At 39.6% G+C, this 22,714-nt stretch overlaps 2 protein-coding genes across 2 annotated transcripts in view; one reads left to right on the top strand and one right to left on the bottom strand.

Moving 5' to 3' along the window:
• Positions 1-97: 97 nt before the first annotated feature.
• TM2D2 (TM2 domain containing 2) lies at positions 98-6,695 on the bottom strand. Its single transcript, XM_060001062.1, has 4 exons — positions 6,375-6,695; positions 5,460-5,547; positions 3,663-3,778; positions 98-2,647 (listed from the first exon to the last, which is right to left on the bottom strand). Exons 1-4 carry the CDS (start codon positions 6,599-6,601, stop codon positions 2,434-2,436), a joined length of 645 nt encoding a protein of 214 aa, XP_059857045.1. The 5' UTR covers positions 6,602-6,695; the 3' UTR covers positions 98-2,433.
• Positions 6,696-6,984: 289 nt separating this feature from the next.
• Positions 6,985-22,714, top strand: part of ADAM9 (ADAM metallopeptidase domain 9) — a 101,385-nt gene continuing 85,655 nt past the window's right edge. Inside the window, exons 1-3 of the mRNA XM_060001458.1 lie at positions 6,985-7,277; positions 17,215-17,312; positions 19,871-19,929. Of these exons, the coding sequence (XP_059857441.1) occupies positions 7,181-7,277; positions 17,215-17,312; positions 19,871-19,929 (254 nt within the window). The 5' untranslated portion in view covers positions 6,985-7,180. The remainder of the gene's footprint in view (positions 7,278-17,214; positions 17,313-19,870; positions 19,930-22,714) is intronic.

The raw sequence follows: 22,714 nt of genomic DNA, 5'->3' as shown, positions 1-22,714 counted from the left end.
CACACTCTGGAACCATTAGGTTGGGGGTGTTATAACTGCTGCTGAGAAGCATTCCTAAGGCAAGTGGAAGAAGGACATGGTGCCAGGAAGTCTGGGGAGCTGATAAAATTTTATTTAAAGACAGGAAACAACTGAAAACAGGCAGAGTTTCTAGTTTAACCTTGACAAAAAGGACGCTTCAGTATTTAAAAACTTCTCTATAGCCACAAACTGGATATAACACAAATATACACAAACAAATAGATCTATCTACCAAATATTAAGAAAAAAACTGAATCCAGAGTATAAAGGAAATCACATTTTTCAAAATATTCCTTTATTCAAATAGTTTTTCAGGTTGTGTCACATTTGGCCAGGGTTTGTGAATACAGAGGATGGGCATCACCTAGAAGCCACACTGAAACTGACAAATGTGCATCGTCACAGAGGAAGGTAAAGATTCTCAGGCTGTCACCTAGCAGTAGAAACAACTTTGATCCCCATCACCTTTTCTGTGAGAAGGGCTTCTTCTTTAAAATACAAAATTTAATAACTTACAGACTTTTACCTCTTTACTCAAGCTCTTCCTCCTGGAAACATTAATGATTAATGATTTTGAGTCTGAAAGCTGCCACAGTTTATTTTTAAAGGAAAATAGCTTTGGATGGGGTTTGTGAATATCCTTAAGATTTTTTTTTTTGTGTGAGATGAAGCAGGATTTGTGGTTTTAAAGTAGTATATTATTTGGGGTAAGATTTCAATTTTAGTTTGTTTTCCAGATTTTTCTTAGAAGTTTTTTTTTCTTTTTCTTTTTAAAAGGGGGCATCCTTGAACCCTCTTAAGTTCTATGCAAAATTTTATGTTTCTGTGCATTTTTCTGGGGAGAAGGTCCAGTTTCTTCATGACCCACAACAATTTAAAATGTACTGCCTTAGAGTGTAGAGATTATAAATAAGAATCTATCAATTATTACTGTTATAAAGAAGGTTAAGGTCAACGTGGTACAGAACTTTCAGGACAAAATAGAATAATCTGTTTTAACTTTTACATAATTGCCACCATTTAATACCGTAAGAACAGTGGTCATATTAATCAGAGATAATAAAGCTGAAACTCTTAGGAAAACTTCATAATGATAGAGCATATTCAGAGTTATTTTAACTGGGATTCTTGGTCTTTATGTCAATTATTATGAGACTAAACTTTGAGCAGTTCTACCTTGATTGTTTCTAGAATTTATAAGTTGCCCAAATACCAGGCTCTTACTTTGATTTACCTTACAAACCCCATTTTTACCTTATATTCTTTTCAACTCAGATTGCAAGGGATGGGAACTAAGTTTTAAAAACCACTTATAATTCAGAACATTTTCTTTTATTCCCAGTGATTTGGGAACTCGAAACCTTGGCTGTCTCTTTCCCTATGACTGATTGCTATAGCCCGCACTGAGAGATTCTGGTACCATGCTTATTTTGACAGAATGTGTTCAGTTTCTCTTTGCCCCCCAGATCACATCCTAACTGTACCCTGCACTCAGTAGTAATATCCTTTAAGGAAGAGTCTGCTTTTCTTTCCAGGGGCCTGAGGCCCCTCATATTATCTTACCTAATCATGAAGAACAGATTTACAGTTACTTGTATGAAATCTTTTTTTTTTTTTTTTTTTTACTAGTCTACAACATGGGCTCTCTAAACTGGTAAATACTACTTTTTTGATAGGAGAAGTCTGCCAAGAGGATGGCTGAACTCAGCCATGTTCAGCTATCCAAAACATAACTGGAATGAGGAAATTACTGTACTGGATATATTCCCTCTCAGGCATAATAATGATGAAACAATAGGGTTTATTATCAGGCTCAGTTCAAATGCTTAGCTTTAAGCACAACAAATATAATTTTGAGTTTCATTCTACCTACTGAAAACACCCAAACGAGCATTCCAGGTTGGCAACATTTATTCTGCAATTTAAACTCAGAAAGTCAGAATTTCAGTGTAATTAAAATCCATCGTCATTTCTACTTCTGAAGATTTTCATTGGTTCAGCTTCCGATCTCCACCGCATGAGGACTCAGGGTCACAAAAGGCACAAGGCTAAAAATATTCACTTTGCTTATCCTGTTGGGTCCACTTGCTCCAAAGGATTGATTATACAGCAACGCACAGAAATAAAGTGTATGGAAACCCTCCTGCAGCTTATAAGTTAATCACTATCCTTTATATTTTTTGTATATGAGGAAAGGTGCAAACTTGATACCCACAATACTGTTTGCTTGTCATTTCTAGTCTGCAAGGTGAAGTTTGGGTTGAAAATCCACAGTCCAAAGAAACCTTCCTAACCAAAGCCATTCCCTCCAAAGAGGAAGGCAATGGTCAGGTCTGATAATAAGGAAGAGTTCTGAGCCTGTAGAGATGAATTCAGGAGACTTACCTCTCTGGGCCAGGGTAGCTGCTCTTTTTAGTAAACAGTGCACCAATTGCTGCCATCACTTGGCATCAGCCCTCCAGTAATAAGCAAAATAAGGTCAACAAACCACCAAATCCCAAGTCCTCCAAGTGTCAAGAGCTTCCCTACTGCTGTGCCAGTGTGTCCCAGACAGAAACGATCTACTCCAAAACATCCCAGGAAGAAGGAGTAGAGCAAAGTGGTTATGAAGTAGTGTCCGGTATACCTACACAAAGGGAATTAAGAGGAAGATGATTACCACGTGAAAATGAAAACACTTAACGATTAGTGAATTTCACGTAAGTGAAAAGATGGTGAGGCAGTCCCTCTGTGACCTCTTAACTGCCCCCCATCCCGCCCCCAAAAAGGAAAATCTCTAGTTTGTCTAGACCCTCAAAAGAGTACTTGCTAAGGTATGGAGGACCTTTAGGAATCAATACAGAGCTGGACTGAACAAGAAACTATCAAGCACATTTGCAAGATAGGTTTGCTGGTAGGTGTGGAGTCTGGGCCCCCATCCCTCCTACACAGGCTCCTTTCCGGAGGGAGGCTGCAGTTCTGAAAGTAGTTCTCTAATGAGGTGTTACCTTCCCTTAAATGAACACTGATCTCCATATTCCTTTTCTGCTGTTTTGTGGCACCTAACAACAGGACTTCTTTGTAAGGTCTTATGTACTGTGCATAAGACTGTACACAGTCTTATGTACAGTGATAACAGTCAATTGCAGATGCTCTAACAGCATCACTTAACACAGTCACAGACTCTCCATTAGCAAATGGTACATGTAAGTTCTGTGCCTTCAAGCGGAGTTCACGGAAATAACCCTAATTCTTTAAGGTAATACCTGATTTTCAGGGAGAAGCGTCCATACTTTTCATAATAAAATCTTTATTCCTGAAAATCTAAGGCTGTCTGCAAAGGATTTATGCCTATCCTAGGACTTTGGGAACTACATCATCTGGTCCAACTCCTTCATTTTTCAGATGAGAGGACAGAGACTCTGGGTGGCCAAAGGTCCTTAGCTGGTTGGTGAAAGAGACATTTAGAATTCACAGCCTCTGGTCTCCTGTCCAGTGTCCCCTCTGTTATAACTACATTGTTGGTGTCCATGGAGGATGCACAGTAGTAATCATGCTGCCCCTTTAACACTTAACGGTAAAAGAAAAAGTCACATCAAGAAATGACAAAACAGCTCTACCATCATCCAAGTAACAGCTACTCCATTCAGAGTAACACTTACTTTATACAAGGTTTATTCTCTCGTAGGAAGGTCCTAGGACTGGCACATTCGATTCCGTCCAGGGCGCGGCACTGTACGGAGGTGTGTTCCACATCACTGTAGGCCTGACCACCGAACTGGGGAAGAACGACCAAAACAAAACAACCAACCAAACTCACCAGAGCAAGTAACACAAAATATATCTTTATATTAGTAAAAGCTGACTCAGGACAATAATTATTCTAACAAAGGTGAGGTAAAGCTCTGCTAAAGAGCAAGGAGTGCAGCGACGTGCTTCAAGTGATTTTACATTCGTCCATCCCAAATGTACATTGTTTTAAATAAACTCTTTTTTTTCTTTCCTTATGACTGCCTTCTTTAATAATATAATAAAAAAGTTTATAATCAGTTTCATTAAATGCCATTGAGAATAAACACAACACTTTATCCTGTATTTACAGGAAAAAAGAGCACATTACTGAACATTTGGGAATGGGTATTTAAAAAGTCAACGTGTAGTTGAGGTCTGTTTTATACATATTATAAACGAACATCATTAGGAAAGAACTCAGAATATCAGCTGACTCAGGACTTTACTTCGGTCACAAAACTGTGATTTTCAGATGCCTGTAATACATCTATAGTATAAGTTTAGATTCCAGAAAAAAATTTCAGAACAGGACCTCTGACCCTTTGTGTAACTGAATGCTTGCAGAGAAAGCACAGCTGTACATTCTCCACTGGCACCTTATTAAGTGCTTCACTACTGTTTTTGCTGAAACATTCCTCAAATGGAAGGGGTGGGTCCTCCCCCAAGACACGGGTGCCTGAATGTTGACAGTCCTCCAGGACTTTTGGGGGAAGTGACAGTCCGAGAACCTTGACAGGATCAACCCAGTGTTTAATGAAAATGGGTAAACGTAAGTGATCTCTATACAACACTCACTCAAACTTTTATCAGTAATTACCCATAGAACAAAATCTCATTGTATTGAAAATATTTCTTTACACATGACTGATAGTAAGAGTGGCCTTTTTGGCCTTACTACTTTCAGGTTTATTCCTCTGTGTCTAATTTAGCACAAAAAATATTTTCCATAATTCTCTTATAGCTGACTCTGGCTTGACTTGCATTATGTAGCATAATATATATAATGGTGAGTCCACAGTGGGGAGGAAGTATGTGAACTTCACTGGTTTTGGGGAGACTGACTAGGAAGCATGCATCCAGCTTTAGGGATACTATTAATGGAACTGAATGGCTTCTTTCCATTCCAAGAGGCCACTGTTATCAAAGGCTTCTCCTGAATGCTGTAACCTCCTACAAAGACATACACTGATAGACCCTACCTATTTCCTAAGGACACAGTGGAAACTGCTTGTGTGGTGAAAAGAAAGGTCACTGGCAAGAGGATCTTTGCTCCAAATGCATGTGTAACAAAGATACTGCTCAATCCATCATCAGTTTTAGAAACTGCCTAAACCTTTCTTTTGCTCTTTCGGGAAAGTACATACCTTGAAGGACTGTCAGGGGTGATATTTGAGTTCCAAATCTGTCAATCTCAATGGCCAAAGGAACCAAAGACAGGTTGGTCTTTGCACCTGGGTAGTTTTGGCACAGAGACTGCTTCTTCCTGAGGAAGCTAAATGTCTTGTTCAGCCACTGACCCTAGCCATGCTGAAAATTTCCAGTAATAGTCATTCCAATGAATTTTACAAAAAGGTAACTTAATGCCCCTTATACTTTTCTGTAACAGCATTTAGCCAGTACTATTTCTCTATGGAAGAGTTTGCTCATAAAACAAAACAAAAACCCACCTTGAGACAACCATAACCAAGTTCCTGGGATGCCGTTGCATTTCCAACATGATCCACTGGGTCTTCACATTCTATAAATTCATCGGGTCTGTAAATCACCAGTAAAAGCATCACTGTCATCATCATTAAGGTTTTGAAAATGGCTGTTTACATGTATATAATCAAAACAGGCAAGAGAAATTTCTTTAAGTTTTCTGGGGGTTAATTTCATTCTGACTCTTCCCCAAGACAAGAAATGCTGTCAGTTAGGCTGAAGCACAGCCAAACAGCCATCCAAATGACCTTTGGTTGTGCCAGGGGCGTGTTTCTGGTCCTATTTCTACACGGATTCTACCTCTGCCATGGCTTCATCTCTTCCCTAGGCAAACAGCCACAAGGTATGAGGGCAAAATTGAAGCCAAAGGATTCCCAGCCCTCTTTGCATTTCCCAAACGCCTTATTTGACTTAAAAGAGAGGTTAAAAATTTTGACTTGGCTCTGCAACAGTAAGGATATTCTTTTTTTTCTTTTTGGTAAGGAAGTGCCTTGTAGGTACAAATAACTTACTCCAATTGTGCCCCACTCAGTAGCAGCACCTACGATGGTTTCTCCTTAAGTTAAAGGGAGCAGGACAGAGAAGGCACAACACGTATACTTCTTCCGGAGGCTATATGATGTCACTCCTCCCTAGTTCTCCTCTTTGGGGATCCCAAAGGATCTGCCATCGACACACAGGGTTTTCCCCTGCATGAGTGAGACGAGTGAGAAACCTGTCACGATATTTACTTCCCGCGTTTTGACTTATCAGGTCCTCAGGTGGAGAGAGGCTGGGGGAAAAAAGCAGCCTGCCTCCCTCCCTTCCTCTCCCCTGCATAACACCCATATGTCCCAGGCCCCATCTCCATCTACACCCGCCTCGACGACTGCGTAGCTTACAGGTAAGAGCAAAGGATGACTGGAGAGTGGGGGTCGCCATATTCCCAGCTCGCGGAGCCGGTGGAGCTCTCCGGGTGGGCGGCGCCAGCGGATGTGGGCTCGGGCTCGGCGGTAGTGTTGTGCGAGTGGCTCCGAGAGACACAATGCAGCAGCAGGAGATTCCCCATCAGCAAAGCCGCCTGGCCGCAGAGGAGTAAGTAACTCACCGGGCAACCACCCAGCACCATCTTCCCGGGCCCAGTGGCGAAGACCCGGACTCAACCTCAAACCCCGGCCGGCACCGCCGACCCAAGCCCTGCCTGGTCAGGCCTCTCCGCGTAGCCCCGCTCCTCGCCGCCAAACAGCCAATGGGAGAGCAGCTCGACGCTCCGCCCGACCCCCGACAGCTAATAAGAAGAGGCTGCGCAGGAGGCGGGGCTGCGCTTCACTTGTGCCTGTCAATTCCGCTTCTGGGTCTCACGCTCCGCCTTCTTTTGCCTCGATTGCTTCTTCCAATGGGCTCCCTCGACCCCCGAGGTAGGCGGGCCTTGGAGGGAGGAGGCGGGGCGGATAGTGATGGGCGGGGCAGACTAGTGAGGGTCTTAGGGGCCCGATAGAAAGTCCGTTCTCCCGCCGGGGACGGATCGCTCTCTACGTCAGTGTAGCCAGCGCCGCGTCGGGAGCGAGCTCGGACCAGAGCCGACTTGCGTCAGTGCCGAGCGCGCGCATCGCTGCCAGCTCTGGGGCCCCGGCAGGGCTGGGAAATGGTGGAGCGGGCGGAGGCAGGGGCGACCGAGTGTTGAGGGGAACCTGCGGACTCGGCCGAGATGGGATCGGGCGCGGGCTCGCCCTCTGGGACCCTCTGCTTCCTGTGGCTGCTCTTGTTCGGCTTGGTGAGCCCAGCCCTCGGTGGGGCTCGGTCAGGTGGGTGTCCGCCCCCAGGACCCTTTGGGATTCGCGTTTCTTAGGGCTGGGATGCTCGGAGTTACCCTGTAGTGACTGGGAGTGGAGGGGCCTGGCCTGGGGACTGAACCCGGAGTCGGAGGCGGAGCCGCTCAGCTGTGTGTGGACAGTGCTCGGACCCGAAGCTCGGGGTCTGGCGCCCCAAATTCTTCTCGGCACTGTTCTCGGGTCTGGTTCCTCGTCCTCGGTCTCATGCTGGGCAGAGCCTTTTGCGGCGCGCCCCACCCCCATCTCGCGAAAGGCTGGGGCCCCCAGACCCCCTCGGGGCGACTCTGGGTCCGACCCTGACCTCGGGGGCTCGGCTGAGAGCCTTGGAGGCTGGGTGCGCGTGGAGGTTTTGAGAAGTGCTTTGAGAAATGGAGCTTGCTCTTGCTTGTACAGTCAATGTCACTGGGAAGCAGACCGGGAGATGGAACTTTTGCTCCAGGTTATCATGATTTGAAATTTTGATGTTCATTTTATTAGCGGAGTCACCACTAGGTACACAGAGCTAAATTTAGCGATGGAATGGGGGGGGTTCTTATATTTTTCTTGGGCCATTTTGTTGTAGTAAGAATACTTTTTTGGAAACGAAGTGCTACATTTCTATAGCCAAACGGTCTTTTATCTTCTTTTTTATTGGGTTGGTAATATCTCAAATACGGACGAATAATCCCTGCTCTGCTTAACTCACAGGATTACAGTGAGAATTAGATCATTTATGTAAAATCGCTTTTGACTTGTGAAACTAACCTTGAATATATAAGATATTTGTATTGGAGATACCCAAACATAGTGGAAACAAACCGCCAACACACTAGCTTCTTTCTGGAAACACCTTCTTTCTTTATTTTGGCTCGTGTTAAATTATTGTTTGCACGGTTGTGTTTTCTTTATCAGCCATAGAGTATGATGGAGAGTGGGGGTTTCTACTAAATCTTTATCTTGAGAGTTGTTCAAAGGTGAAGATTTCAGTGCAGGACTAAATTTAAGTTTTTTCTTATGTTTGGTTTATTCTTTTTCAATTAGGTAAGTTTGCCCCATGGCAGGAATTTTGAAGCTCTAAATACTGAAACTTTATTGATGGGAAGCTACCAAATCTTTTATGGTTGAGACGGTTTTTGCTGTGGTATTCTATATGGTTAACATTTACCAACATTTAAGGGGAAGTAGGTTAAACATCTGGAGTTTTAGTAATCCATGATTCTGTTTATTGCATACCCGTATATAGATGGATGGAATATCCTTATGTTTTTTAACAGCAGCTTTAACAGTTTATGGCCAGTCCCTCACTGAAGCATGTGTACGCTTTCAAAATTTAGTCAGCGTTTATCAAACGCCTATAAACACCAAGCTCAATGCTTGTGGAGGGGCAGAAGGTGACCAAATGTGCTGGGTCTATCTGAGGGATATAGGGGAAGGTTTTATTGACAAAGTGATATTTGAACTGATCTATATAGGTGAATGTTCAAGGAAAGGAATAGGAATTCTTTCTAAGCAGAAGGGTTTTTGCAAGAGTATGGAGAGGTATGAGGATAGTTAGGGAATGATGAGAATGTCACCAGGCAGTCTACATGAAAGGGAGGCACGGAAAAAACCAAGGTAGGTTGCTACCAGCTGGGGAGAGTCTTCTTGTGATGTGCTGTGGGGTTTGGACTTTACCCTGGAGGAAGTTCTTTGGGCAGGATGGTTTTTAAGTAGGGATGTGGCATAACTAGATTTGCGGTTAATATAACTGGCTACACAGTCGAGGACAGAATATAGGAGGGAGGGACTGGAGGCTGGGAGAGAGCAGTTAAGAGGCTTTTGTACTAGTGTGCAGTGAGTCAACTCATGTTTCCCTACGGGAATGTTCTTCCAAAATCAGCTGACCGAATTTTTGCAATACAGGATGTTTAAAGCAGCATTGAAACCTTTTCTGCTAATGAAAGAGGAATTTGCGTACTCAGTAAGTACCACCTACACATCCGGTTACATTAGGAGTTAAATAGGTTTTGTAGGATTTTTTTTTTTTTTTTTTTTTTACCATTTATAACATTGTGTCGATGAGGAAATGTAGTATAAATTCTCAAAAGCTGACACAGTAAACGTTATATATTTTTTTAAACTGGGGCTGACAAAGGTAACTTTGTATCATTGTGAACAATAACAAAGGGAATCAGGCAGGTATGAAACCTCATCTGATTTCTTCTTTTAAGATAGTGATTATGATGTGCAGACCTAGAATTTTTTTTGTTTTTCAAGACTAGAATTCTAGAAGAAATGAGATTTAAGGCTTACTCATGATGAATCATAAGATGAACTACATGGTAAGAACTTAGGTCTGTACTAATTTTGTTTTTAGGTGCCTGTGAATTATTTGGATTTGGTATGTTTGTGCCGAATAGGAGAATGTAGTCTTTTAAATATAAAGATAATTTGAGTTTCACTTTTATGTAAAAAAATAAAACATTTATAATTAAAATATGCACAGAACAAGTTGCTGGGTTCCAAGACAGTTTTCCAAACACATTTTAAATTTTACCTTACCGGGAATTCCTTGGTGGTCCAGTGGTTAGGACTCCGTGCTTTCACGGCCGGGGGTGCAGGTTCGATCTCTGGTGGGGGAACTAAGATCCTATAAGCTGAGTGGCGAGGCCAAATTTAAATAAATAAATAAATAATTTTTACCTTACCAAAGTTGACTTTGTGTGTGTGTGTGTGTGTGTGTGTATGTATATATATATATATATATATATATATATTTTTTTTTTTAATCCTAGTTTGTGGTAGAATCCCCCCAAAGATGCAAGCTTTAAGTAACCGGAAGCATTTTCTTGGAATAGCCACAAGCTCAAATATATGACATAGATAGCCTCATGATATTTCTTTTTTTTCTTTAATGCCTAGTATATAGCAGAGTCTTGGAGTTATGCCACCTTTGTGTTAGAACTATGGGACTGCCGCATAAGTAAATCTGGTCCTCTAGGTATCTCAGTAACTAACCTCCCAACCACCCTGCCTTTGAATGGGGCCAACATGGACCCAATTAAAGTTGAATTGCACTTTGAATTGTGTAGTCTTGTTCATATATTACTGTAGTTTATTTTTCATTTTGTGAAAGTGTTATTTCAAATCGTTTTCCCCAAAGTGATCATGTGTCGGGTACTGCTTGAATCACACCCTTCAAGAATGAGTTAGGGAACCTGAGAAGTTCACTTATAAATACTTTGGTCAGTTATTAAATATGCAGTTGTTTTTGTATCGGTTTATGTTGATTTTAACGTAAGAATTAGAGTATTTCAGCTTATAATAAGTAAAAATGATGTCACTGCCAAACATTTGCATACTGTAGGATAAAACCCATTCCCATCCATGGGAAATGCTTCTTTCCTTTTGACACATTTTCCTTTTAATGAGATTTTTTTATGGCTTAACTCATTTTTGGAAGGTTCCCCCTACCCCTTCCTTTAGTAGCCCCTAAGAACTCTCATACAAGTAGAGCCTGGGAGAGCCTGTTCCACATCCATTGACACATTGGCTGCTTCCGAGGGGAGGGTAAGCAGTCAATGATAGAGTCATACAGTGAAATGTGGCATTGCATTAACATGACAAATTGTGGGCCGTGAGGATTTGTGGAAAATTGATATGAAAGGTGCTAATCATAAAAAATAAAGCTTATTTTAGGTTGTACAGAATCATTTGCAATTATGAGATCTATGTATGTATAGCTGTAAAGATCAAAAGAGGTCATTTACTCAATACATTTGTTGAATATCTACTGTACCAGTGCAGGAAATAGGGGATGAGTAAGGTACCATCCTTGGTTTCAAGAAACTTAAATTCCTTGGTAGAGGAATTTAAATTCTTTAGGGCATTAAATCTTATAAATGGTGAGTGTTTTTCCCAAAGGGCCACTTACAAACAAACAATAGCAAAAGCCCTATTTCTTTTTAAATGTAAAACTGAGTAAATGTAAAAACAAATTATAACGCAAAAAATGTCAGAATGTAGGACGTAACAGTGGAAATTATAATTATGTTTGAAGATAGCTATTAATATATAATATATGTTTACTGGGCACTGACCTTGTGAATGGAATGGAAAGATATGGCCCAAAATACAGCAATTTATGGATCTAATTGCAATTTCTCTTCAAGAAATAACTCAGACAACAGAATTATCTTCTTCATCTTGTATGTGAAACCCAGGTTTATTTTCTATAGTGAAAGTACTTAAGGGTGGTTCTCTGTTTACACAATAGGTGGGAAGGAAAGGAGAAAAACCCTTGGCTGAGGGTTTACATTTGTTTGCTTTGCAATTAGGTAGAATTCTTTTAACTTATATCCGTCTACAGTTGTAACCGAGGAAGGGCTTCTGTGTCCAGGGCACAGAAAGTCAAACTCTGACAGCGGGTGTTTGCAGCAAAGTAAGGGTATGTTGCAGGGCGCCAAGCAAGAGAGTGGAAGATAAGTCTCAGATCCACTCCAGCTTGGCTTTTTGAGTGAAGTGTTTTGTTTTGTTTTTTTTAGAGGGGAAGAACAAAGATGCTGGGATTAATCATCATCTTCTGACATTTCTTAATCCTGGTTTTGGGAGTCAGAATGCCTCTGGTTTACATTCTCTGGCCAGGTGGTCCATGGCTGGGGGTCTATGAGGGCATCTTGCTCCGGAGAAGCAACCTGAGTTTGTACGTGAATGATAGTAGTATCTACAATAGCAGTTTTAGGCACATAATGATGTTATCAATGACAGCAATCTCAGTCATCTAACTCTGGTTGATTAGTGTTCAGTTAGCACAGGATTGAGGTCAGAGAGGGCAAGAAAGGGGATAAAGTTTTGAATAGAGAGATTAATCATAAACTAAGTAAGGGGATTCATTTTTAGGGGGACTCAGTTTTTCAGATGCTATTACAAAACATGTATTTAGGCTTCCTCCAAAACACAGTACGTAAAAATATCTAAGGAGTTAAAGGAAGAAAGAAGTGCAACTAACACCTTTTTCTTTCTTTTACTAAATTTAAGACACTTTAAGTTTCATGTTTCAACTCTTATTTTTTAATACATTTATTTATTATTTTATTTATTTATTTTTGGCTGTGTTGGGTCTTCGTTGCTGTGCACGGGCTTTCTCTAGTTGTGGCGAGCGGGAGCTATTCTTCGTTGCGGTGTGCAGGCTTCTCATTGCGGTGGCTTCTCTTGTGGAGCACGGGCTGTACGTGCGTGCGCTTCAGTAGTTGTGGTGCGCGGGCTTGGTAGTTGTGGCTCGCAGGCTCTAGAGCTCAGGCTCAGAAGTTGTGGCACACGGGCTTAGGTGCTCCGTGGCGTGTGGGATCTTCCCGGACTAGGGCTGGAACCCATGTCTCCTGCGTTGGCAGGCGGATTCTTAACCACTGCACCACCAGGGAAGCCCTCAACTCTTACTTTTATCTCCAGCCCATGTTTTCTAGTAATGTGACTTTTGATGGTGTGCATCAAATTCTGATAAAATAGTTTGTATTTTCCATGGAGCTGATTGTATTAAGATTTTAGTTTTCATTGTGAACTCTATACCAGTGGTTTTCAGGGGGGGTGATTTTGCCCCCAGAAGGCATCTGGAAGATAGTTTTAGTTGTCACACTGGTGGTGCTTCTGGCCAGTGGTGGGTAGAGGTCAGGGATGCTCCTAACTATCCTACATTGCACAGAAAAACACCCACAGCAAAGAATTTTCTGGCCTCAAATGTCAATAGTGCTGAGGCTGAAGCTTTATAGTACAAATACTGTTGATGCACGTCCTCTATAGTGACATGGGAAACTTGATCTCTAGATTCCCACGAGCAAGTGCTACTATTTGGAATTAAAAACAAAAAATAAAAGGAATTTGGGGAAAATCTATGCAAGGTATGAACGGGAAAAAGAATAAAAGTAAGCCAGGACTAGGGATGAAGGAATGTTGAAAAAATACAGGAAGAAGGGGTTTCATACAACCAGTGTATATTGTTTTTCAATGACATAACCAAAATATGTGCATTTCTTATGATGTTTTGGAACTCCTATGGCATTCAGAAAGTGGATCCTTGGATTTTAAAACCAAGAAGTCAGTATCAGAATAACAGCTCTTATATGTAAATAGAAGTTATTTTGGGGCGGTATAATTTTGAAAGCCTTTAAAAAATAAAAGGTTCATTTTAATTTTTTTTTCAAAACAAGAATTGTGCATTAAAATGGGAGAAAGGGTAGAATGTGTCTTATATTCCTTTATTGGACTTTCATTCTTCTCTAACCATCTTCGTAAAAGATCCATAGCTTCAGTCCTGGCCTGAAACTAGCTATGTGACCTTATAAAGTCACTTAACATGTTTCAAAATGAGAGCTCTTTAAATATGTGCCTGCTCATTTGTAGTTGTCGTTTCTGACGCATTTCTTTTTCTCTGTGATGTTTGCTTCTGAGTTGTGATGAAAAGATTTCAGTTTAGTTGCATATTGTTTAGCTTCTAGTATAAGAGTTGCCTGAGCCTATTAACATTTTAATCCCTGCCTGTAAGGATTTACTTAAGAAATCTTTTATTTTGAAATAATTATAGAATCATAGGAAGTTGCATATAAATGCACAGGATGATTGACTTTTTTTTATCACACAGAGCTTCTCCTCTGTAACTCACTGAAAGCATTTATTCCTGCCATCTGTTCCTGCCATTACTTCTAGAGTGACTGTCTTAGTAGTTGAACAAATTACCATGATCTAAAAGAAAAATATTAAGGATAATATTGAAATTTGTGTTTTTAGGAATTTGAGAAAACTGAAGGTCCTTGAAAGGTTTATTCTGGGTGAGGAAATAGTCCTGTACCTCAGTTAATTTAGGATGAAGGATATTTCTACTTAGTGATTTGAAGCCTGCTTCTATCAAGCCCACAGATTTCTTTTGACACGGCTCCCATTTGGCAACTCCAAATATCTGAAGGATATTTTATCATAGTATGTCGTAAGTATGCCTTAGATCAGCCAGCCCCTGGTTGCTTTTGTGAGTATTGGAGTCTATTTCTGGTATTTTTATGTAATGACGTGAAGCCCCATTTAGATGGTATGTTATGCCTAATAAGATTTAAGGGGTTGATGGGTAAAGAATTTGCAGAGTGTTAGTATGACATGTTGTACTGAATGAGATTTAATTTATATTTTCCTGTTTACATTGTATCTTTAAAAATTCCAAACTAGACAAGGTTATAGACATTTTTATGTACAGTGTTAGCTTGTGGAAGGTTAGGTGAAGATGCTTCATTTTAATCTGCATCTGAGAAATCTGAGAGGCATAAGGCAATTAAGGAGTGAATGAACTTGGATCCAAAGGAGAGGAGAGAGCGGGAGTGAGAAGGTATCATAGTCTGGATGCGAGGTTAATGAGGCTGATGGGAAGACAGGAGGTGTTGAGATAGTAGATAATCAGTACTTTAAATAGTTTGTGCTTTTCTTTTTTAATTGAAGAAACACTCCTTTTTCCCCCTTTTAATTTCAGTGGTAATTTGGGGTTTCAAAATACTCATTATAAAAACAAATTCAAACAATATGGACGTGCATGAGTACAGGAAGTAAAGTCTGAGTCCTTATCTCATTACTCTCTGGTTCTATTCCACCGTGGTAGCTGCTTTAAACAAGTTTGGTACATTTACTTATGATACTTACATGTTTGTTATGACACATCTTATAGTCTCATATATATATGTTATAATTGTAATGTTTCATAGACACTATAAATAATACAGAGCTTATAAAGTGAAAAGTCTCTCCTCTCATCCCACTCCCTATAGATAACTACTTAAAAAATAATTATTTTACTATTGAAAATTTTAAACATACAAAACAGTAGAGCGAAGAGTAATGAACTCCTCTGTACCCATTACCCAGTTTTAATATAGTTTCATATATATCTCATCCCTCAAACGCACACTGGATTATTTTGATGCGAATCCTGGATGTCATATCATGTTGCCCTTGAATATTCAGAATGAATCTCTATGACATAAGGACTTTTAAAGAAAACATTACCCACAATATGCTTATTACACTTTAAAAAATTAATACTAATTCCTCAAGATCATCACATATCTATACAGATCACATATCTATAAAATTTCCCTGGTTGTCTCAGAATTTTTTTTTTTCTGTTGATTTATTTTAACTAGGATCCAGATAGGTCCAGATATTGCATTTGGTTATATGGCTCTTTTAATTTATAATGGTCCCCTCTTCCTCCTTTTCATGACATTTATTTGTTCAAGAAATTCTACTTAATGAATTTATTTCCTGAATTGATTCCCACTGAGTAGAAGCTGTGAATCTGTTCTTCCCTCAGTGTTTCTGTTTGTGTATGCCATTCTCAAGCCTCCTCATAACAAATGTGGTTTTGGTATATGGAGATATATAGAGATAGAGGTTTTTCATCCGTGGTCCTTAGATGGTGACCATCTACTTCGTCAAGTTCTCTGAACAAACTGACATGCCATCATTGGCAGTTATGCTGGAGGAAGAAGAGATGTGTTGGATGTATTGAGAGACTGTATCAGATGCCAACATGGGGTGTGCCTTCCTAAGGGATTTGAATGGGCCATTTTAATTATACCCAAATTTTGCTTAAGTGATGACTTTACTTTTTTTCTAGTTATCTTATTTTTTAAATAATATATGATTATTTAATACCTTTGATAATTTCAAAAATACAAAATGGAAACCTAACAATAAAACTTTGTATTTATACATAAATCCTGCTTGACTGCTTCAATGCAATGAATCAACATGGCTTTCTGCTCATTGTTTTATTTACTTATTTATTTTCATTTTAATTTTTTTAGGTAGATTTACTTATTTTTTTTCATTGAGGTATAGTTGATTTACAATATTGTATTGGTTTCAAGTGTACAGCAAAGTGATTCAGTTTTTTATATATATATATATATATTTTTTTTTTTTAAAGATTATTTTCCAGTATAGATTATTATAAGATATTGAATATAGTTCCCTGTGCTATATGGTAGGTCCTTGGTTTTTTTTTTTTTTAATTTTATTGGATTATAGTTGATCTACAATGTTGTGTTAGTTTCAGGTGTACAGCAAAGTGATTCAGTTATACATATACATATATTCATTCTTTTTCAGGTTCTTTTCAGTAGGTCCCTGTTGTTTATCTGTTTTACATATAGTGGTGTGTATCTGTGAATCCCACACTCCTGGTTTATCCCTCTCCCCTCTCAAGTGATGAGTTTAGAACCCAGGCCCCACTCAGACGTGACTCCACTGTGTAATGAGCTATACAAGATTGGAATTGGGAGGAAGTCTTGCATGATGGTTCTGAGTACTTTATTTTTAATACATTTTATCTATTCAACTTTTTAGGACAGATTAGTGGCAGTAATTTCATTGGAGATAATTGCTACATTGTTAGGTATGTATTTATTAGAGTTAATCCATCAGGCATTAAAAGTAACTTTTCCCTCTTATTGTCCTTGACCGTATTGTAAGTATCCCCGTACCATCTCAGGGTATCATTCATGTTGGGTGAGGGTGGGAAAAGAGACAGTAGTAAACGGTGCCAGGTTCTAGATGCCTTCCCTCCATTTCCCCACCGGAGCAGTTTTTTCCTTGTGTTTATGCCTTAAGATTTCTTTTAAGACAAGGGATTAGGGTTTATAGCTAAAAATTGTTTGAAAATGATTGCTGTGTATATACTGTTTGGATAAAGGCCGACATCCTTTTTTAAGAAATACATTTCTTCCCCCTCATACTTATCTAGTATATTGCTATTTTCCTATAAAACTTTGTATAAAACTATATATATTTTAGTGTTGGAACGTCAGATGATTTTTCTATGAATTGAACATTCAGCTTTTGATTTCCATTGTATTTTAGGATATGTAGTTTTTCAGGTTCAGTTGTTATATAATGTTTGTTATTCCCTTTTCTGTAGGCTTTCAACAGACCTCCCATCTCTCTTCTTATGAAATAATAACTCCTTGGAGATTAACTAGAGAAAGAAGAGAAGCCCCTAGGCCCTACTCAGAGCAGGTAAGTTATCTCTTGAGAAATATATATGTATTTAAATTTCACTTTTTTTAAGACAAGGGTGTTATTTTCAGGAGTGATTGGTTCAGTGAGTAATGTCAGCCAGTGATTACGGCACTGATGTCCATTGGACATTATTCTAGTAAAGTGACATACTGATCCTTAGTAGCTTTTTTTTTTTTAAAGACAAAATAATCAACTTGAAACGTAAGAGGATGAAATAGTCAGTTAAGTAAAATTCTATGACCAGGGTAGGATGCTGGTTACATAGATTTCTGACCCTTACCTGACTGGTGATGGTTACAGTGGTCTTGTTATAAGAATAAGAATTCACCTCTCTCTCAGTGTGTGACAGGTAGAGTACTACATGCTGTATCTTTACTGACACTGGAGAATAGTAGTGTGTTATATGCATGTATTTCATATCTGGGAATGTTTGCTCAAAAATGAGTTTTATCTCCATATCAGAAGAAACATAATATGCTAACAGGGTAACCTATGCACAAAAATTAATTTTTATACTATTTTTCTCTTACTGTAAAGCTCAGAAATAATATATTTGGATATCAACTGACTTTGCAAACCCTTCAACTTTATAGAAGTATAATTTAACTTTATTATAGTTTAACAGTAACAGGTGATGAAGGATAGAGAGTTTAGCTTATTACCTCTGAATTGCCGATATATTTCTAACGATAAGGCAGCTTGTCCATTGTTTAGGGACTAGGCATAGTGAAGAGAACATTGGAGTTAGCGTCAGGAGCTTTTAGCTTTAGCCCTCCCTCTGGGTGCTACCACGAATTGGGTAGATCATTCGTCTTCATTTACTTCTTTATAAGTAAGGAATAAATGACTCTAAGATCTCCTTCCAGTGGAACAGTTTGTAATTTTTCCTTGTTTTGAACCGGACATTCTACTCTTTGATTTTTGTTTTGCCTTTAGAGTAGAATTAATTTGTGTTTTCATTGTTATTTTTCCCCTTTTCTTCACTTAGCAGCACAGGGACGATGTTTTCTACTTTATCGTGTCTCTGATGACCTTTATCAACACTGCACACATAGATACTTGGGATTGTAGTAAATGTCCTGCATGCACCCTGATAAATATTTGGGGAAGACGTGGAAGCACTGTTTAAGCACTGGGGATATGGCAGTGAACAAAACAAACTCCATGCCCCTGTGGAGCTTCCATTCTCGTGGGAGGAGAGGAGGAGACAAATAAGCAATATAGATTAATAATAGAGATTACTTAAGATGGTAAGAAGTGCTATGGGGAAAATTAAAGCAGGGAGGGGGTTGGGAATGTTGGAATTGGGGGTGGGGGTGAGGGGGTAGGACGGTTTGTGTTTTTTAATAGGACAGCCCGGGAAGACTTTACTAAGAAGGTAACCCTGGAGCAGAGCAAAGACCAGAAGGAAGGGAATGAGCAACCCAGGCAGCTGTTTGGGGGAAGAATGTAATATCACAAAACAATTCTCAGATTATCAGAATTCTTCTCAGAGGAGATGACAGTGATGTTTTTACGTCCTGTGTTTGTCCAAGAGCAGAAAGGATAGAAACACACACTCTAAAACTGTGGCATTGGAAGGAGCTTGGTATTTTTGATGCCTCAGTGGAGAAAGAGGTAGATGGCAGAGTCCTGAGGTCCCCACACAGGATGTGGAAGCAGAACCCCAGGACCTGGATCTCAGTCTTGGCCTTAGAAGTCAGATGTTGAAGTGCCCTAGGAAAGGAGATCCTGCTGTTTCTTGGCAAAACATTCACTTAGAGTCCAGAAACAGTAGGGAGAATAAGAGGACACTCCTGATACTATTATTGTTTGTTGAGTCCCTCCATGACTGTCTTTTTTATTAGAATTATGGCAAAGTTGAATCCCCTGGTTCTAGAGATCACATTAAAGTGCTTCTTGCTAATGAAACAGTGAGTCACTGGGCAAGTTATTTTAGCGTTTGAGGTAGAGAAGAGGATCCCACAAGCTGCGGATGTGTAAGTGTAAGTTGCCTCATCACACTGTTATTTAATGTACCACTAATTAAGAAAGGAACAGAGTGCTACCAGTTAGACTGCTCTGCCTCTGTACAATGTATCCGGATTTCAAAGATGTTCACGTGAGGGGGGAAAGTCTGTTTAGAAGCGATGAAATGTGTTGAGCCATGTGAAGATATAAAATCATAAAAGGCTATTAATTTCGTCTAACCAGAACGAGGGAATATCTTTTGAAACTAAGAGGTTCATTTCATTTAAAACGAAAGGAAGAACTACTTTATACTATAGGTAATACAGGGATGGACTTAGTAAAAATAATCCCTTAAGTTATAGCTCAATTTTAAATGAATTTAAGAAGAGTTTAGATAAACATGCAGGTTGTTTTCCACAGTAGTTTATTAAAGGAAGGTAGGGATGATCAGAGTATATTTTTATGATTTACGAGTATATTTAAGGTTCTTTCATAAAATAGTTCTGGTCAGTACCAAGTTATTTTCATTCAGGATGGAATTTCTGTTGTTGAAAAGTTATTTAGAAGATAGTGTTTTATTGTTCTTTTCTCCTTTGTGCATTTAGGTATCTTATGTCATTCAAGCTGAAGGAAAAGAGCATATTATTCACTTGGAAAGGAATAAGTAAGAAATTTAATTTACTTTGGCTTTTCAGTAATTTTTTTTTCAGTGCTATATGGGTATCTTTTCTAGTTAGATATTGCTTAGTAGATTGATAGAAAGGTGAGAAAATAAGAGTAGATGTATGGAAAAAGCCATACTATTTTGCATTTCCATTGACATTAGAGCAAAGGAAAATAAATCTAAATTAAAGGAAGAGAAAGTTGTATTTAAGAAAACTTTAAAATCATGATCGGCCCAAGAAACAGCTGAGCAGGGGGTAAAGAAGTCTTTAGTAGTTTTATCAGTCTGCTAGAGCTGCCACAGCAAAGTACTACAGATGTAAACAACAGACATGTATTTTCTCACAGGACTGGAAGTCCAAGATCAAGGTGCCAGCAGGGTTAGTGTCTGGTGAGGGCTCTCTTCTTGGGTTGCAGATGGCCACCTTCTGGCCAGTGCTCATATGACCTCTCCTTGGCCTGTGTGCACAGGAAGCGGGGTAGATGGATGAGCGAGCTCTCTGGCTTCTCTTCTTGTGAGGACGCTAATCCTGTTGGCTCAGGGGTCCGCCTTATGACCTCATTTAACCATAACTTCCTTAGGTGGCCACATCTCCAAATACAGCAACTCTGGGGGTTAGGGCTTCAACATAAGGATTTTGGGAGGGGGACAAAACATTCAGTCCATAGCAGTGGTCTCTCACCCCCCTTTTTAATCTCTTCTCATTTTGTCATGTTTTCACCTGATCCCACCTCAGTAAGGCTAGTGATGTATATACATGTGCGATGTCTGGTCTGCATTCCTATGCTCTTTTTTTCTTTTCTTTTCTTTTTTGTAACATCTTTGTTAGAGTATAATTGCTTTACAATGTTGTGTTTGTTTCTGCTGTATAACAAAGTGAATCAGCTATATGTATACATATATCCCCATAAACCCTCCCTCTTGCATGTCCCTCCCACCATCTAGGTGGCCACAGAGCACCGAGCTGAACTCCCTGTGCTATGCAGCTGCTTCCCACTAGCTATCTGTTTTACATTTGGTAGTATATATAAGTCCATGCCACTCTCACACTTCGTCCCAGCTTACCCTTCCCACACCCCATGTCCTCAAGTCCATTCTCTACGTCTGTGTCTTTATTCCTGTCCTGCCCCTAGGTTCATCAGAACCATTTTTTTTTTTTTAGATTCCATATATATATGTATTAGCATACGGCATTTGTTTTTCTCTTTCTGACTTATTTCACTCTGTATAACAGACTCTAGGTCCATCCACCTCACTACAAATAACTCAGTTTCATTTCTTTGTATGGCTGAGTAATATTCCATTGTGTATATGTGCCACATCTTCTTTATCCATTCATCTGTCGATGGACACTTAGGTTGCTTCCATGTCCTGGCTATTGTAAATAGAGCTGCAATGAACATTGTGGTACATGACTCTTTTTGAATTATGGATTTCTCAGGGTATATGCCCAGTAGTGGGATTGCTGGATCATATGGTAATTCTATTTTTAGTTTTTTAAGGAACCTCCATACTGTTCTCCATAGTGGCTCTATCAATTTACATTCCCACCAACAGTGCAAGAGGGTTCCCTTTTCTCCACACCCTCTCCAGCATTTATTGTTTGTAGATATTTTTGATGATGGCCATTCTGACTGGTGTGAGGTGATACCTCATTGTAGTTTTGATTTGCATTTCTCTAATGATTAGTGATGTTGAGCATCCTTTCATGTGTTTGTTGGCAGTCTGTATACCTTCTTTGGAGAAATGTCTATTTAGGTCTGCCCATTTTTAGATTGAGTTGTTTGTTTGTTTGTTTGTGGTAAGCGGGCCTCTCACTGTTGTGGCCTCTCCTGTTGCGGAGGACAGACTCTGGACGCGCAGGCTCAGTGGCCATGGCTCACGGGCCCAGCTGCTCTGTGGCATGTGGGATCTTCCCGGACCGGGGCATGAAAGCTTGTCCCCTGCATCGGCAGGCGATCTCTCAACCACTGCGCCACCAGGGAAGCCCAGGTTGTTTGTTTTTTTGATTGAGCTGCATGAGCTACTTGTAAATTTTGGAGATTAATCCTTAGTCAGTTGCTTCATTTGCAAATATTTTCTCCCATTCTGAGGGTTGTCTTTTCGTCTTGTTTATGGTTTCCTTTGCTATGCAAAAGCTTTTAAGTTTCATTTGGTCCCATTTGTTTATTTTTGTTTTATTTCCATTTCTGTAGGTCAAAAAGGATCTTGCTGTGATTTATGTCATAGAGTGTTCTGCCTATGTTTTCCTCTAAGAGTTTTATAGTGTCTGGCCTTACATTTAGGTCTTTAATCCATTTTGAATTTATTTTTGTGTATGGTGTTAAGAAGTGTTCTAATTTCATTCTTTTACATGTAGCTGTCCATTTTACCCAGCACCACTTATTGAAGAGGCTGTCTTCTCTCCATTGTATATTCTTGCCTCCTTTATCAAAAATAAGGTGACCATATGGGCGTGGGTTTATCTCTGGGCTTTCTTTCCTGTTCCATTAATCTATATTTCTGTTTTTGTGCCAGTACCATACTGTCTTGAGTACTGTAGCTTTGTAGTATTGTCTGAAGTCAGGGAGCCTGATTCCTCCAGCTCTGCTTTTCTTTCTCAAGATTGCTTTGGCTATTCGGGGTCTTTTGTGTTTCCATACAAATTGTGAAATTTTTAGTTCTAGTTCTGTGAAAAAATGCCATTGGTAGTTTGATAGGGATTGCATTGAATCTGTAGATTGCTTTGGGTAGTAGAGTCATTTTCACAATGTTGATTCTTCCAATCCAAGAACATGGTATATCT

The sequence above is a fragment of the Delphinus delphis genome, chromosome 21, assembly GCF_949987515.2.
Source record: "Delphinus delphis chromosome 21, mDelDel1.2, whole genome shotgun sequence".
Lineage (NCBI taxonomy): Eukaryota > Metazoa > Chordata > Mammalia > Artiodactyla > Delphinidae > Delphinus > Delphinus delphis.
The sequence above is the reverse complement of the archived record's forward strand: the minus strand, read 5'-3'. Positions and strand labels throughout refer to the sequence as shown.